The 13,954-nt window shown below is 34.7% G+C and overlaps 1 protein-coding gene across 1 annotated transcript in view; it reads left to right on the top strand.

Moving 5' to 3' along the window:
* Positions 1–13,421, top strand: part of LOC586217 (fibrillin-1) — a 51,824-nt gene extending 38,403 nt beyond the window's left edge. Inside the window, exons 34-50 of the mRNA XM_030989113.1 lie at positions 278–391; positions 663–788; positions 1,298–1,423; positions 2,219–2,320; positions 2,800–2,913; positions 3,185–3,310; positions 3,895–4,020; positions 4,589–4,690; positions 5,173–5,286; positions 5,744–5,866; positions 7,250–7,395; positions 8,333–8,561; positions 9,475–9,576; positions 9,790–9,928; positions 10,816–10,963; positions 11,783–11,836; positions 13,296–13,421. Coding sequence (XP_030844973.1) covers positions 278–391; positions 663–788; positions 1,298–1,423; positions 2,219–2,320; positions 2,800–2,913; positions 3,185–3,310; positions 3,895–4,020; positions 4,589–4,690; positions 5,173–5,286; positions 5,744–5,866; positions 7,250–7,395; positions 8,333–8,561; positions 9,475–9,576; positions 9,790–9,928; positions 10,816–10,963; positions 11,783–11,836; positions 13,296–13,331 — 2,027 coding nt within the window. The 3' untranslated portion in view covers positions 13,332–13,421. The remainder of the gene's footprint in view (positions 1–277; positions 392–662; positions 789–1,297; positions 1,424–2,218; positions 2,321–2,799; positions 2,914–3,184; positions 3,311–3,894; positions 4,021–4,588; positions 4,691–5,172; positions 5,287–5,743; positions 5,867–7,249; positions 7,396–8,332; positions 8,562–9,474; positions 9,577–9,789; positions 9,929–10,815; positions 10,964–11,782; positions 11,837–13,295) is intronic.
* The last annotated feature ends 533 nt before the right edge of the window (positions 13,422–13,954 follow it).

The following is a 13,954-nucleotide window of genomic DNA, read 5'->3' as shown; positions in this document are numbered from 1 at the left end:
TACGAAGCTGTGAAGCTATTTATACCAAACTTGGCCCAATCAACTGGCATATAAGGATTACTTTATTAAATATTCTTTAGGTGTAAAAGGTATGAAAGGTCAAATTAGTTTTACAAATGATGTAATTTATTCCTGAATTGTCATACATTTACATTTGAAATACGACTTAATACTTAATTTTCCCTTTTATCTGCCCAAAAAGATTAATCTGTCAAAACGAAAATTATTTCTCTTCACTTTGATCACTATCATTGTCTTTGGAACTCAATTTGCACAGATATCGATGAATGTGAAAGCAATCCTTGTATGAATGGAGGAAGTTGCGCTGATGAAGTTAACTCTTTTACTTGTTCTTGTGCTGATGGCTATACTGGGACTTTGTGTGGAACAGGTAAGCTATAAGGTTGAATCATATTACATACCTACATACATGCACTTATTATGTAGAGCAATTGCTCCTTTCTAATCAGGAAATTAAAGATGAAGAGCAAATAAAATAATAAAAAGAAAGAAACATTATAAAGGTCATTTAAAGAGCAGGTATGAGATTGTGATTCCCACAACGATCTCTATTAACAATGTGTGGTAGGGTATGATAAGTGTAGCCTTTAATAGAAATGATCAATAGATTACCTCTTTTCTGTTTTCTTTTCCATATTTAGACATCGATGAATGTGCAAAAATTCCAAACCCATGTGGGAATGGAACCTGTAACAATGTTGACGGGACTTATGAATGTACCTGTGACAGTGGGTTTGAGGCCAACGAGAGTGGTACTGCCTGTGATGGTAAGATTTTCACCAGAAACATAAACTAGGTTATCAGTTCTTACATATACCATAGATCATTTACAGTTATGCATGTAATTGCAAAATTTTCACCAGTAGCATAAACAAGGGCATCAGTTCTTACTTTTATCAAAACTGCCTGTAATAGAAGGATTAAGGTCTGCCCGTCTCTACGTCTGCCCTGCTTTCTCAATAAAGCGATATATCAAGCCCCACTTCAGATATGAACTTCAAACTTGAAGATAGTAAATATCACCATAGAAAACGATATGAATACATTTTGGAGTAACTACATCAAAGTTCACGGAGTTCAATTCATGAATTTATAGGTTTTATTTAGCCTTGCTATTTTGATATCTCAAGAACCACAATAGATAGGCTTTTTCTTTTCAGTGTGATATGTCGTGAATAAATCCATCCATTTCCAAAACTGAATTTAGGGCGGAGGCATAGAGAAGATGCAGTTGCATTTAGCATTTTTTTTAAATGTCTTTTTGTTTCTTTTCTAGACGTCGATGAGTGTGCTGCGGTTGCTAATCCCTGTGGGGATGGAGAATGCCATAATACCGATGGATCTTACATGTGCATCTGTGACAGCGGCTTTAGATTAAGTGTGGATGGCAGTACATGTGACGGTATGTACATGTACCCAAAACTTCCACCTTTGAAAACATATGAAGAGAACGTATATGAGCTTTGTCTTTCATTTCATGTTGTTGTGGAAGAATATCATCAAAAATAATTCCCCTGAAAGGATGGCTTTCCAATTCCAAATGCCCTCATATTCAAATTATGCCAATAAATAAATAAAAGTTGTGGATCACACTTTTATGCCACATACTTGTGTAGTTCCGTATGCATTTTTCTGTGTACAGTTCATGGTAATGGAACGCTATACCCCGGCTGTATCTTAATGTCTGCTATATATCAGAATACTTCACGGAATCCATCTCCTCAAGTACCCTTTTGGTGTTTTACTGAATATTGAACTCAACACCCATCCCAGTTAACATAAAAGAGTAAAGGCTTGTTCCGAAATGAAGTAAACCACCGCCCAAATGTAAAAAGAAATAGCAACGTCGTCACAGAGGTCCTGCGCATATTCCCTGAAGCACTGTGTTATAAGATACAGAAATGTGACGAATAATACTAAATATGCTACAGTTTTTTAGCGTCATATTTGAACAAGCATCCAGGGGGCTAGATTAGACAATTAATATTTTATACATAAGCAGCTAATTTGTACAGTTTTATGTTTACATAGTGTGCATTACTCGTCATTTAAAAAGTTCTGTCAACGTTTAACTTGTAGCAGTAAGATATAAAGCTTCTCTCTCTCTGCTTTTTGGCACCAACCCCCAGTCAATGAATGTATCAGAGTATTATTAATGCATTAATCCAAATCTTCTACAACTTTATTTTCTGTTTAGCCGAGTGTGGTGGAGCTGTTTGTCAGAATGGCGGAGCATGCGGGAGTACTAACCAGTGTGATTGTGCTAATACCGGTTTTACCGGTACTTTGTGCGAGACCAGTAAGTACCTCCCCTGAAGAAAAAAAAAATATATATATATATATATATAAGTTTAGTTTTAATAATGATAAGAAATAAATAAAAATGACAAGCAAATGAATAAACCATTAAATGAAAGGAAAAGTATTAAATAAATTAGAGATAATTTTATTGATAAATATGTGCAAATGACAAAACAGGTATATTGATACTGCAACATCTTAGGAAGCTGTGAAGCTATTTATACCAAACTTGGCCCAATCAACTGGCATATAAGGATTACTTTATTAAATATTCTTTAGGTGTAAAAGGTATAAAAGGTCAAATTAGTTTTACACATGATGTAATTTATTCCTGAATTGTCATACATTTACATTTGAAATACGACTTAATACTTAATTTTCCCTTTTATCTGCCAAAAAAGATTAATCTGTCAAAATGAAAATTAGTTTCTCTTCACTTTGATCACTATCATTGTCTTTGGAACTCGATTTGCACAGATATCGATGAATGTGAAAGCAATCCTTGTACGAATGGAGGAAGTTGTTCTGATGGAGTTAACTCTTTTACTTGTTCTTGTGCTGATGGCTATACTGGGACTCTGTGTGGAACAGGTAAGCTATAAGGTTGAATCATATTACATACCTACATACATGCACTTTTTATGTAGAGCAATTGCTCCTTTCTAATCAGGAAATTAAAGATGAAGAGCGAATAAAATAATAAAAAGAAAGAAACATTATAAAGGTCATTTAAAGAGCAGGTATGAGATTGTGATTCCCATAACGATCTCTATTAACAATGTGTGGTAGGGTATGATAAGTGTATCCTTTAATAGAAATGATCAATAGATTACCTCTTTTCTGTTTTCTTTTCCATATTAAGACATCAATGAATGTGCAAACATTCAAAACCCATGTGGGAATGGAACCTGTAACAATGTTGACGGGACTTATGAATGTACCTGTGACAGTGGGTTTGAGGCCAACAAGAATGGTACTGCCTGTGATGGTAAGATTTTCACCAGAAACATAAACTAGGTTATCAGTTCTTACATATACCATAGATCATTTACAGTACTGCATGTAATGGTCAGATTTTCACCAGAAGCATAAATAAGGGTGTCAGTTCTTACTTATATCATAGATCATTTACAGTTATGCATGTAATTGCAAAATTTTCACCAGTAGCATAAACAAGGGCATCAGTTCTTACTTTTATCAAAACTGCCTGTAATAGAAGGATTAAGGTCTGCCCGTCTCTACGTCTGCCCTGCTTTCTCATTAAAGCGATATATCAAGCCCCACTTCAGATATGAACTTCAAACTTGAAGATAGTAAGTATCACCATAGAAAATTATATGAATACATTTTGGAGTAACTACATCAAAGTTCACGGAGTTCAATTCATGAATTTATAGGTTGTAGCCTTGCTATTTTGATATCTCAAGAACCACAATAGATAGGCTTTTTCTTTTTAGTGTGATATGTCGTGAATAAATCCATCCATTTCCAAAACTGAATTTAGGGCGGAGGCATAGAGAAGATGCATTTGCATTTAGCATTTTTTTTAATGTCTTTTTGTTTCTTTTTTAGACGTCGATGAGTGTGCTGCGGTTGCTAATCCCTGTGGGGATGGAGAATGCACTAATACCGATGGATCTTACATGTGCATCTGTGACAGCGGCTTTAGATTAAGTGTGGATGGCAGTACATGTGACGGTATGTACATGTACCCAAAACTTCCACCTTTGAAAACATATGAAGAGAACGTATATGAGCTTTGTCTTTCATTTCATGTTGTTGTGGAAGAATATCATCAAAAATAATTCCCCTGAAAGGATGGCTTTCCAATTCCAAATGCTCTCATATTCAAATTATGCTAAGAAATAAATAAAAGTTGTGGATCACACTTTTATGCCACATACTTGTGTAGTTCCGTATGCATTTTTCTGTGTACAGTTCATGGTAATGGAACGCTATACCCCGGCTGTATCTTAATGTCTGCTATATATCAGAATACTTCACGGAATCCATCTCCTCAAGTACCCTTTTGGTGTTTTACTGAATATTGAACTCAACACCCATCCCAGTTAACATAAAAGAGTAAAGGCTTGTTCCGATATGAAGTAAACCACCGCCCAAATGTATAAAGGAATGGCAACGTCGTGACTGTAAGATATAAAGCTTCTCTCTCTCTGCTTTTTGGCACCAACCCCCAGTCAATGAATGTATCAGAGTATTATGAATGCATTAATCCAAATATCCTACAACTTTATTTTCTGTTTAGCCGAGTGTGGTGGAGCTGCTTGTCAGAATGGCGGAGCATGCGGGAGTACTAACCAGTGTGATTGTGCTAATACCGGTTTTACCGGTACATTGTGCGAGACTAGTAAGTACCTCCCCTGAAGAAAAAAAAATATATATATATATATATATATAAGTTTAGTTTTAATAATAATAAGAAATAAATAAAAATGACAAGCAAATGAATAAATCAATAAATAAAAAGGAAAAGTATTAAATAAATTAGAGATAATTTTGTTGGTAAATATGTGCAAATGACAAATCAGGTATATAATGTTACTGCAACATCTTAGGAAGCTGTGAAGCTATTTATGCCAAACTTGGCCCAATCAACTGGCATATAAGGATTACTTTATTAAATATTCTTTAGGTGTTAGAGGTATGAAAGGTCAAATTAGTTTTACAAATGATGTAATTTATTCCTGAACTGTCATGCATTTACATTTGAAATACGACTTAAACTTAATTTTCCCTTTTATCTGCCCAAAAAGATTAATCTGTCAAAATGAAAATTAGTTTCTCTTCACTTTAATCCCGATCATTGTCTTTGGAACTCAATTTGCACAGATATCGATGAATGTGAAAGCAATCCTTGTATGAATGGAGGAAGTTGTGCTGATGGAGTTAACTCTTTTACTTGTTCTTGTGCTGATGGCTATACTGGGACTCTGTGTGGAACAGGTAAGCTATAAGGTTGAATCATATTACATACCTACATACATGCACTTTTTATGTAGAGCAATTGCTCCTTTCTAATCAGGAAATTAAAGATGAAGAGCGAATAAAATAATAAAAAGAAAGAAACATTATAAAGGTCATTTAAAGAGCAGGTATGAGATTGTGATTCCCACAACGATCTCTATTAACAATGTGTGGTAGGGTATGATAAAAGTAGCCTCACTAATATTTGTTTGCACAATGCAATCTCATGTCCAGAACTCAACCATTTCCTTCATCGTCAATATCACCATCATTATTATTTTTTGTTAAATTGTTAATATAGTTGTTATTATTATCATTATTATTATTATCATTATTAGTATTGCCATCATATATTATCATTGTTTATATTATGATAATTATTATTAAAGATTATTCATCATATTGTTCCAAATTTTCATTTTACCACTTTACATAGATGTTAATGAGTGTGAGCTTGATTCGAGTCTCTGTAGTAATGGAAGATGTGTCAACTTGGATGGATCATACACTTGTATCTGCAATGCTGGATTCACATTAGTCAATGCAAATTCTTGCAATGGTATGTCTAAATATAAGTTTTTCTTTTTCAATAAGGAATAATATAGGTTTCTACCAACTTGGTAAAATTAAATTACAGATAGATAATAACAAACAAATCAATATCAAGTTCGTTCAGTTTCATGCAAAATTTCATGAAGGAATAGTTCATCATCCAAATAGCATTTTTATATATCGTTTTTTATGCCTCCGTTACGAAGTAGCCGGAGGCATTATGTTTTCGGGCTGTCTGTCCATAGTACGTACGTACGTACGGCCCGTTCTCGTGATCGCGTTATCTCAAGAACAGACTGATAGATTCCTACCAAACTTTGGTCGTTTATGTAACTTGCAGAGACAATGATTTGATTAGATTTTGGGGTCACGAGGTCAAAGGTCACAGGGCTCATTATGTATGCAAAAATAGCTTGTGATCGCGTTATCTCAAGTACCGATTGATGAATTCCTGCCAAACTTAGGTCATGTATGTATCTTGCAGAACCAATGAATTGATTAGATTTGGGGGTCACGAGGTCATAGGTCAAAGGTCCCAGGGCTCATTATGTATGCAAACATAGCTTGTGATCACATTATCATTAGAACAGATGGACAGATTACCATGAAACTCAGGACATGTATGTATCTTGCTGAGGCAATGAACTGATTAGTTTTTGGGGTCATGAAGTCAAGGTCAAAGGTCATGGGGCTCATTATGTATGCAAAAATAGCATGTCATTGCATTATCATTAGAACCGATGGATGGATTACCATCAAACTCAAGACATGTATGTATCTTGCATTTTTGGGTCATGAGGTCAAAGATCCATACATGTATATGAGAAATAGCTTGTAATCACAATATTCTGAGAATTGTTAATGGATTACAACGGAACTTGAATATGAAAAATTTCTTCCATTTTGATTTGTAAAATTGCTATATGACAGAGGCATCACAGTCGAAGTTCCATCTAGTTTGCATGTGATTTAATAGTTACATATCCAAAAGTATGTAACAACTTATATGCTCTGGCTCCTAATGGTTAGGAGCCAGAGCATATAACACTGAGTTCCTATGGGGAGTATATTTATTCAGATGGTCATATCTCAGCCAATACTTAACATATTCAATTGGTTTTCGACATTTGGACATTATTTTTGATGTTATTTCGGAATATGAAAAAGAAAATGAGAAATTCTAAAAACAGATTTTTGATGACGTCACACTTCACCACTCTATTGCATATATTGTACACTTTCCATCTGTGGTCTCATTATGGAAACCTTGTTTGATGAGAATACAAAACCAAATGTATTCATGATTTTTGCATGGAGGAAACACATTAAAGTATCCATAAATATCTTGGCTTCATGTCATTGTTTTGTTTCTTTGTTCATGTATATCCAGCTCTCCCAAGCAGTCTGTCCACTAGTCAAGTGACTGTGAAGATTACAGGACAAAGTCTGAATGGTCAAACCCTGACGTATACACCAGAATTAACCGATAGGTCATCGGCCAAATTCATGGAATATGAAGTTGCATTCTGTTACATTGTAAGTATGTCTTTCTTCACCAGTAAATGCGAGAAAATTGATGACAATTCTATAGACTCAAATATGTACAAATGGTGCTTCTTCAGCACACTACATAATCACCATACATTATATATCACATTAAGATGTCCATACAAATGTCAGGTAGTGCAGTAGTCTACTGGAACTTTGTAATAAAGTGTTGGTTCCTCCTGAACAAATGCTACTTGTAGATCCATGAAATAAAAGAGAGAATATACCTGTAGTCCTTTCTTTATGCCTCCGCCACTGAAAATGGTGCACAAGAAATTGTTTTTATCGTCTTGCCAGTCCGTCCTCCGTTCGTCCCATTTGAACAAAACTTGGATGAAATATGTACAAGTATGAGTATGAAAAGTTGAACTGACTATATTTTTGGTGTTAAAGCTTGAAGGTCAAATGTCACAGGCTCATACATGTGTTTTCAAATACCAAAAATATATCTTGTTTACGCAATAGCTTGAAAACACATTGTAGTAATTCAAACCATACTTGGATGAAGTATGCATGAGCATTAAAGGATGAACTGATTGGATCTTTGGTGAGAGGTGTCAAAAGTCAAACGTCACATGGTCATGAAAGCGTTAAACTTACCAGAAAATATATCTTCACTGCAATAATGGGTTGATGTCAAAGTCAGAGGAACATTCATATAGACAGAGGTATATTGGAGAAGTAAGAGGAGACACTCTACTGCTATGGGTTATTAGTGTTGTATTTCTGATCATTTTGTTGTTTCCAGAACCTCATAGTTTACATCAATTTGTGTGCACTACATAATCACCCTGTATCTATTAATTTTTCAGTGCATGACTGGAACTGAACTTTATCTTTGAAAAAAAAAAAATATATTTACATGAACTACATATGTATACAAGCATACTCTGATTCTGGCTTTCTCTACTTTCTCATTTATCAGTTCAGCCAATACGTAAGGGAACAGTTAGGTTCTCAACTTGTTAATGCTAATTGCATAGTGCTGTCATTCAGCCAAGGTAGCGTAGTCGGTGACGTGCAAGTGGAACTTGCTGCTGAGAGCCAAAGTGTAGCAGATGGGCTTGCTGTGAGTTTATCTGCCTTATCTACCAACATTGATCAAAACTTATCAGCTAATGGTCAAACTCTGGTAGCATCTATATCGGCAGAAGGTAAGAGTAAAATCCAGGCTTTTTTCACCAGCCATTCTTTTAAGACACCTTACAAGAGGATATTATCTTTTTAGTTGTCAAAACAAATAATGTTGTTGTTTGTGACTTGGTATCTTGACATGAGTTCAGCTGTATGCAATGTATAAAGAGCCACCTTCGCAAATGACAGGCAATGCCAGAGGACACAATCACAGGTCAATTTCAGATACTTGTTTGCATTAGAAATTTATAGTATAGCCTTGCAAATGTTAAAAGTTTGTGATTTTAATTTGACGGTCCCTAATTATTTGCAAAATCATATCTAAGATTAATTGGTAATGAACTCTAGATCACTAAGGGCTAGAGTGAGTATCTGATGCAACCAAGGGATAAGATGTGTTCAAGATACACTCGAACATACAGCAAATAGTGTTTGTTTTTTAATTTGTTTGTGACAAATAATTCTTCAAATTATGATATCTTGGAGTGACTTGCATTTGAACCAATTGTTATGTCATCATAAAATATCGAATCAAAGATGGTTCTGTAATAATACATAGGCAAGAAAAGGCATGGTGCTGGTGCACATGGCGTTTGACATTGTCCAATCCATGGGATTCGACCCCTGTGCAGTCAACCGTGAAGAGATGCCCAACAAAAATGGTACTAAAATAAGAGGAATGACGCTACTTATCATATTCTGTACTTATAGTTCTATAAATTAGGCAATTTCAAAAATTGCACACATCTAGCTGTCAAAGCACATGTAGTATTCAGTATACTGTATTATTATTATTATTATTTGTTCATATTAGAGTAGTTATGGAGTTCTTGTGTTTTCTACTGTTTATACCTTGTCAATAAATAACGATAAAATAAGTTGGTCAGTTATCTGAAGTAATTTGAATCATTCATATATCTTTGAAATGAACAGTTCAGTGCGATCAAACAAACTGCCAGAACGGTGGGACATGTACTTCTGCTGGACAGCCTTGTAATTGCCCAGCTGGTTTTACAGGAGACCTTTGCCAGAATGGTAAGTTGTGTAATTAGTCATTTTTAGTGTGCTTATGCTCCCTCTCACTCATTCTCCCTAGGCGTACACGTTTATATATATATATATATGGTGTTATATACAGTTTCACAAGAAATGGATGTGAGGGTACTCTCTTTTCTTTGCGTACATGTACATGTATATTTGTTTGATCATGTTTTTCCTAATCTCATATCTGATACATTTATTTTGCAGCTCCTCAAGGATTGTCGAATGGAGCCATCATTGGTATTGCTCTCGGAGTTTTTGGTTTTGTTCTTGTCCTCATAACCTGTGTCTGCTGCGTTTTCGTACAAGGTGTCAGACGAAATCAAGCAACAAAACTGATGCTCGCGTGAGTATTACAATACACTTACAAATGAACGAGCTCAAGCTATTACTTACCACATCTACATGTATGATTTCAATATATATGACGACTGTAGTAACAAGATAATAGCTCTAGAGCTTGAATTGGATAACACATTACATTAAATGGTAGTTTTATGTTGACACAATTCAATAATAGTATACCTCATAAAGTATGGGACCTATATATGTATTTTTGACTTGCCTTAAATGTATTTAAGGCAAAACAAAACAAACAAACCATTTTTTTATTACGAGCATACCAAAACTCTTTGTATATATGTTTATACATGTTCTTACTTATTGTTTATTGCTGTTATGAATTTATGTTCAATATTTTGTTATTAATATTATTATCATATCTATATTTGTTAAACTATAATGTACATCATTATGTTTAACAGGGCCTCATGGAAGACCACCATTACTGGTGATAAATCAGTCACCTTGTCTAAATATCAGAAATAAATAAATAAATATATAAATCTAGAGGTGCCTTGCCAAGTGATATTTAACTCTTCTTGACATGTTGTATGCATGATATTAAGAAAGTGTCTATCAATCTATAAATCTGCTGCCTATTTGTACAAATCTCTATCTACCTGTCTACATTTATTTATATAATTATACACCTTTATCCTCCTTTCTATCCATCTGCATACCTGTTTATCTATCTATCAATCTGTCCAACTCTGTGTAACCACAGATCCCTCTCAATTCTCTTTGAGATGCAGTGAACCACTTGATTGGACCATCACAGTTCTTAGTGATGGTCTTCTGTCTCGACACATTTTGTAAATTTGTTGATGCTTTTTCTCACAATGTTTACACTGATAACAACAAAATATATAACAATGATGTTTTTTTCTTCAGTGAACAACGGTATGACAATCCAAGTAGACAAAATAGAGGCTTCTACGGAAACGAATCTTTCAATGGTTCTGATGAGTACAACTCCCTTGAAGGACGCCGATATGCTGTTGGTCAAGCATTGGATCGACTGCGCGGAACTGATGCACTGGTAAAAACAGTTTCCTTGTCAATGTGTTTATATACCTCACAGATAATCTCCCTGTTCAACATGGTATTTATCATGTAATACATACACCAAAGGCTTCCTATATCTTACCAAAAAGATAAACAGTATATAGTTTTCAAACACCTGCACTTCATTTTCCATTGTAGCATTGTGTGCTTAAAACAATGCATAAATCATTATGCAACATATACAATGAATTTGACACCGGCACAGCAAGGGTTATCAAAATAACAACAAATATTGAAAAACAAAACAACCCTCATCCTCAAAAAATATCAAGGCATGGATGGTGAATGTGCACCGCCACCCCCCCCCCCCCCCATCCCGTACATAGCCTCCAGGACATATACCACTGCTTGAAATATCCACGTAAATGTCAAAATCTGAATATCAGTAAGGAATTATATTCAGCTGCACAATGAATGATCACATTGAATAGACCATTTTACTAACTGTTTCAACGTATACATGTTTCTTCTCCCCCATTACCAGTCATTCCATTCACCTGCTAATAATTGCATCTCTATGAATGGGGTTCACTTTGCTTACATTATTTCTTGCTATGTTGGACAATCCTCTGGCAAGTTTTTTGAGCAGTCAAGAAAAACATTTGTTTAAAAATTATGCAAACAATGAATAAACATGTCTAGTGCGGCATGTTTTATTTTAAATTGTTATTGTTCAAGATACAACTAGATTCTTGTTTATCTGTTTTAATCAATATACTTTTGATTTTATAGATTATGTTTTGAAAGAAAAAGAATTTATTATGTCTTTTTTTATTGTTTGTCTTGTCAACAGCGTCATGGAGATGGCAATTTCAGGACTCCCTACGTGGTAGATGGGAGTGAAATGGTATGTAAAAGATTCTTTGCATTTGACAATGCTCCGATTCGTAGTGTCATTTGTCAGGAGAGTTTGGCCAACCATATTTGAGTTTGGCCAACCGTATTTGAGTTTTGCCAACCATATATGAGTGTTCCACAGTTTTGCAAATACTGCTATGATGGGCAGACACTGAATAAAAATACACCATGCTCTGACCAACTGAAATCAAGTTGGTCAAACTCTTGTGTATATGACTCTGAGTACTTGTAATACGGTATGCCACCTGTCAGATGCCGTGGGCCAATTTAGGACTTCTGGGCTCGACATAAAATCTGAGCTCTCTCGACGGCGTTGTTGCATGGCTTTTTTACCCACTGTTTGTGGACATTTGATGCATACAGAGTAATCGAATGAAGAACTTTGCAACGTGTCAACTCCTTTTTTCCAAGAACTATACGAGATTAGCATAAGTTACCCCGTTGTAAAGCTGCCCTTTCAAAATTCCTAATATGTATTAATTAATGCTTATTTAATTAATGATAACGATCTGGGTTTGTTATAGGGCTTGATACATTGGCAATGTCTCTAAGCCCTTTATTGTTATAGTATTACCATTGGTCATTGGATTAATGTTTGCCTGCACACAATGCATGAAAATGTAGGCACATTCTCCACTCCAGAGGTGCCAACATCCCAGCCAAGTGCCATTTCCCAGAAACTCCCAGAAACCTGGTACCCATTTAATACCTGAGTAGAGATTAGTAAATGTGGATTAATTCCAGTCAAAGGACATTATTGTTGGCTTGGATTCAAACCCTCAACCCTTGGATTGAAAGGCAAGTGAATGGACCACTATACCACGACACCTCCACTTTGACCGTCTTAGGAAAATGAACCATTCCCAGTCTTAATATACTGGAATTACTTAGATAAACATGTGTAATTATGGTATTTTGCAATGCTTGTCATGTCACATTTGTGTCTTTTCTTAAACCCCTCATTTATTATTTCTACTTTAGAGTGTTCTGATCACCAGAAAATATATTGTTTTATATGTTACTAGTTCCATGTTGTATTACTTTATTCCAAATATGAGCTTTAGAGATATTACATATAAATATTTTAATTTAAGTCACTATATATATAATATATATGTATTACACTCTCAATTATAAACAAGAAACTTGTGAGTAGACTATGCAGTATGCAGTGCACCTGTTGCGTTCGCTTCTAATAGGGCTCGCACCGCACAGGACGGAAGTCCAACTTGGGTTCCACATGCACTATTTTGTATCCTTACCTTTTAACCGTGAATCCATTAGATGCCTGGTTAAATGTTGAAGTTTTATTTATTAATTCTAGCAATACATAAGTTATTTGTGGTTAGTGATTGGTACACTTTAATACCAAATGATATGTATTTTCTTTCAAACTTTGATATTTTGTTTCAATTTTTTGTGTTTTGTTCTACTCTTCTTTATTACAGTACAACGGTGTGGAGCGAAATCCAATGCATTATTGATCACCAAGAAACTTACCTTCGGACAAAGAACGAATATGACAACGGAAAAGAATATAGTGAATTAGTTATATATTTCTTATGGATAGATGGGTTCTCTTCTGGATAGGCTAAATATCAAAGTGTATACAATCATATTATTATATTAATTAAGGGCTTACTTGCATTTGACAGATTGACTGAATAAATTTAAATGCATATGATGTAGAAAGGAGAGCGTTCAAGTAAACAGAATGGTGTGATCATATGGGATGAATCCATGGCGCTAAAACAATACAAACAGTAATTTTGAATCTTTCTTTTATGAATATAAATAACATTGTTTACCTCTTGCACTTTTATCTGTCACATTTTTGCCAGGTACCAAAGTAACGCCCTGGATAGGCTAAATATCAAAGTGTATACAATCATACTATTATATTAATTAAGGGCGTACGGTATTTGCATTTAACCGATTGTTTGATGTAATCATGCTAAGTCTCTATTACAAACGATCATACTATTATATTAATTAAGGGTTACTCACATCACTCTTAAAGTACTACTTATCAGCAAGTCTTTGTTAAAAACATAAGACTATGATATAGAAATATTTGAAGATAAGTATAAAATGAATTGAATACGAT

The sequence above is a fragment of the Strongylocentrotus purpuratus genome, unplaced genomic scaffold (assembly GCF_000002235.5).
Source record: "Strongylocentrotus purpuratus isolate Spur 01 unplaced genomic scaffold, Spur_5.0 spur5_scaffold_18, whole genome shotgun sequence".
In the NCBI taxonomy this organism is placed as follows: domain Eukaryota; kingdom Metazoa; phylum Echinodermata; class Echinoidea; order Camarodonta; family Strongylocentrotidae; genus Strongylocentrotus; species Strongylocentrotus purpuratus.
The sequence above is the reverse complement of the archived record's forward strand: the minus strand, read 5'-3'. Positions and strand labels throughout refer to the sequence as shown.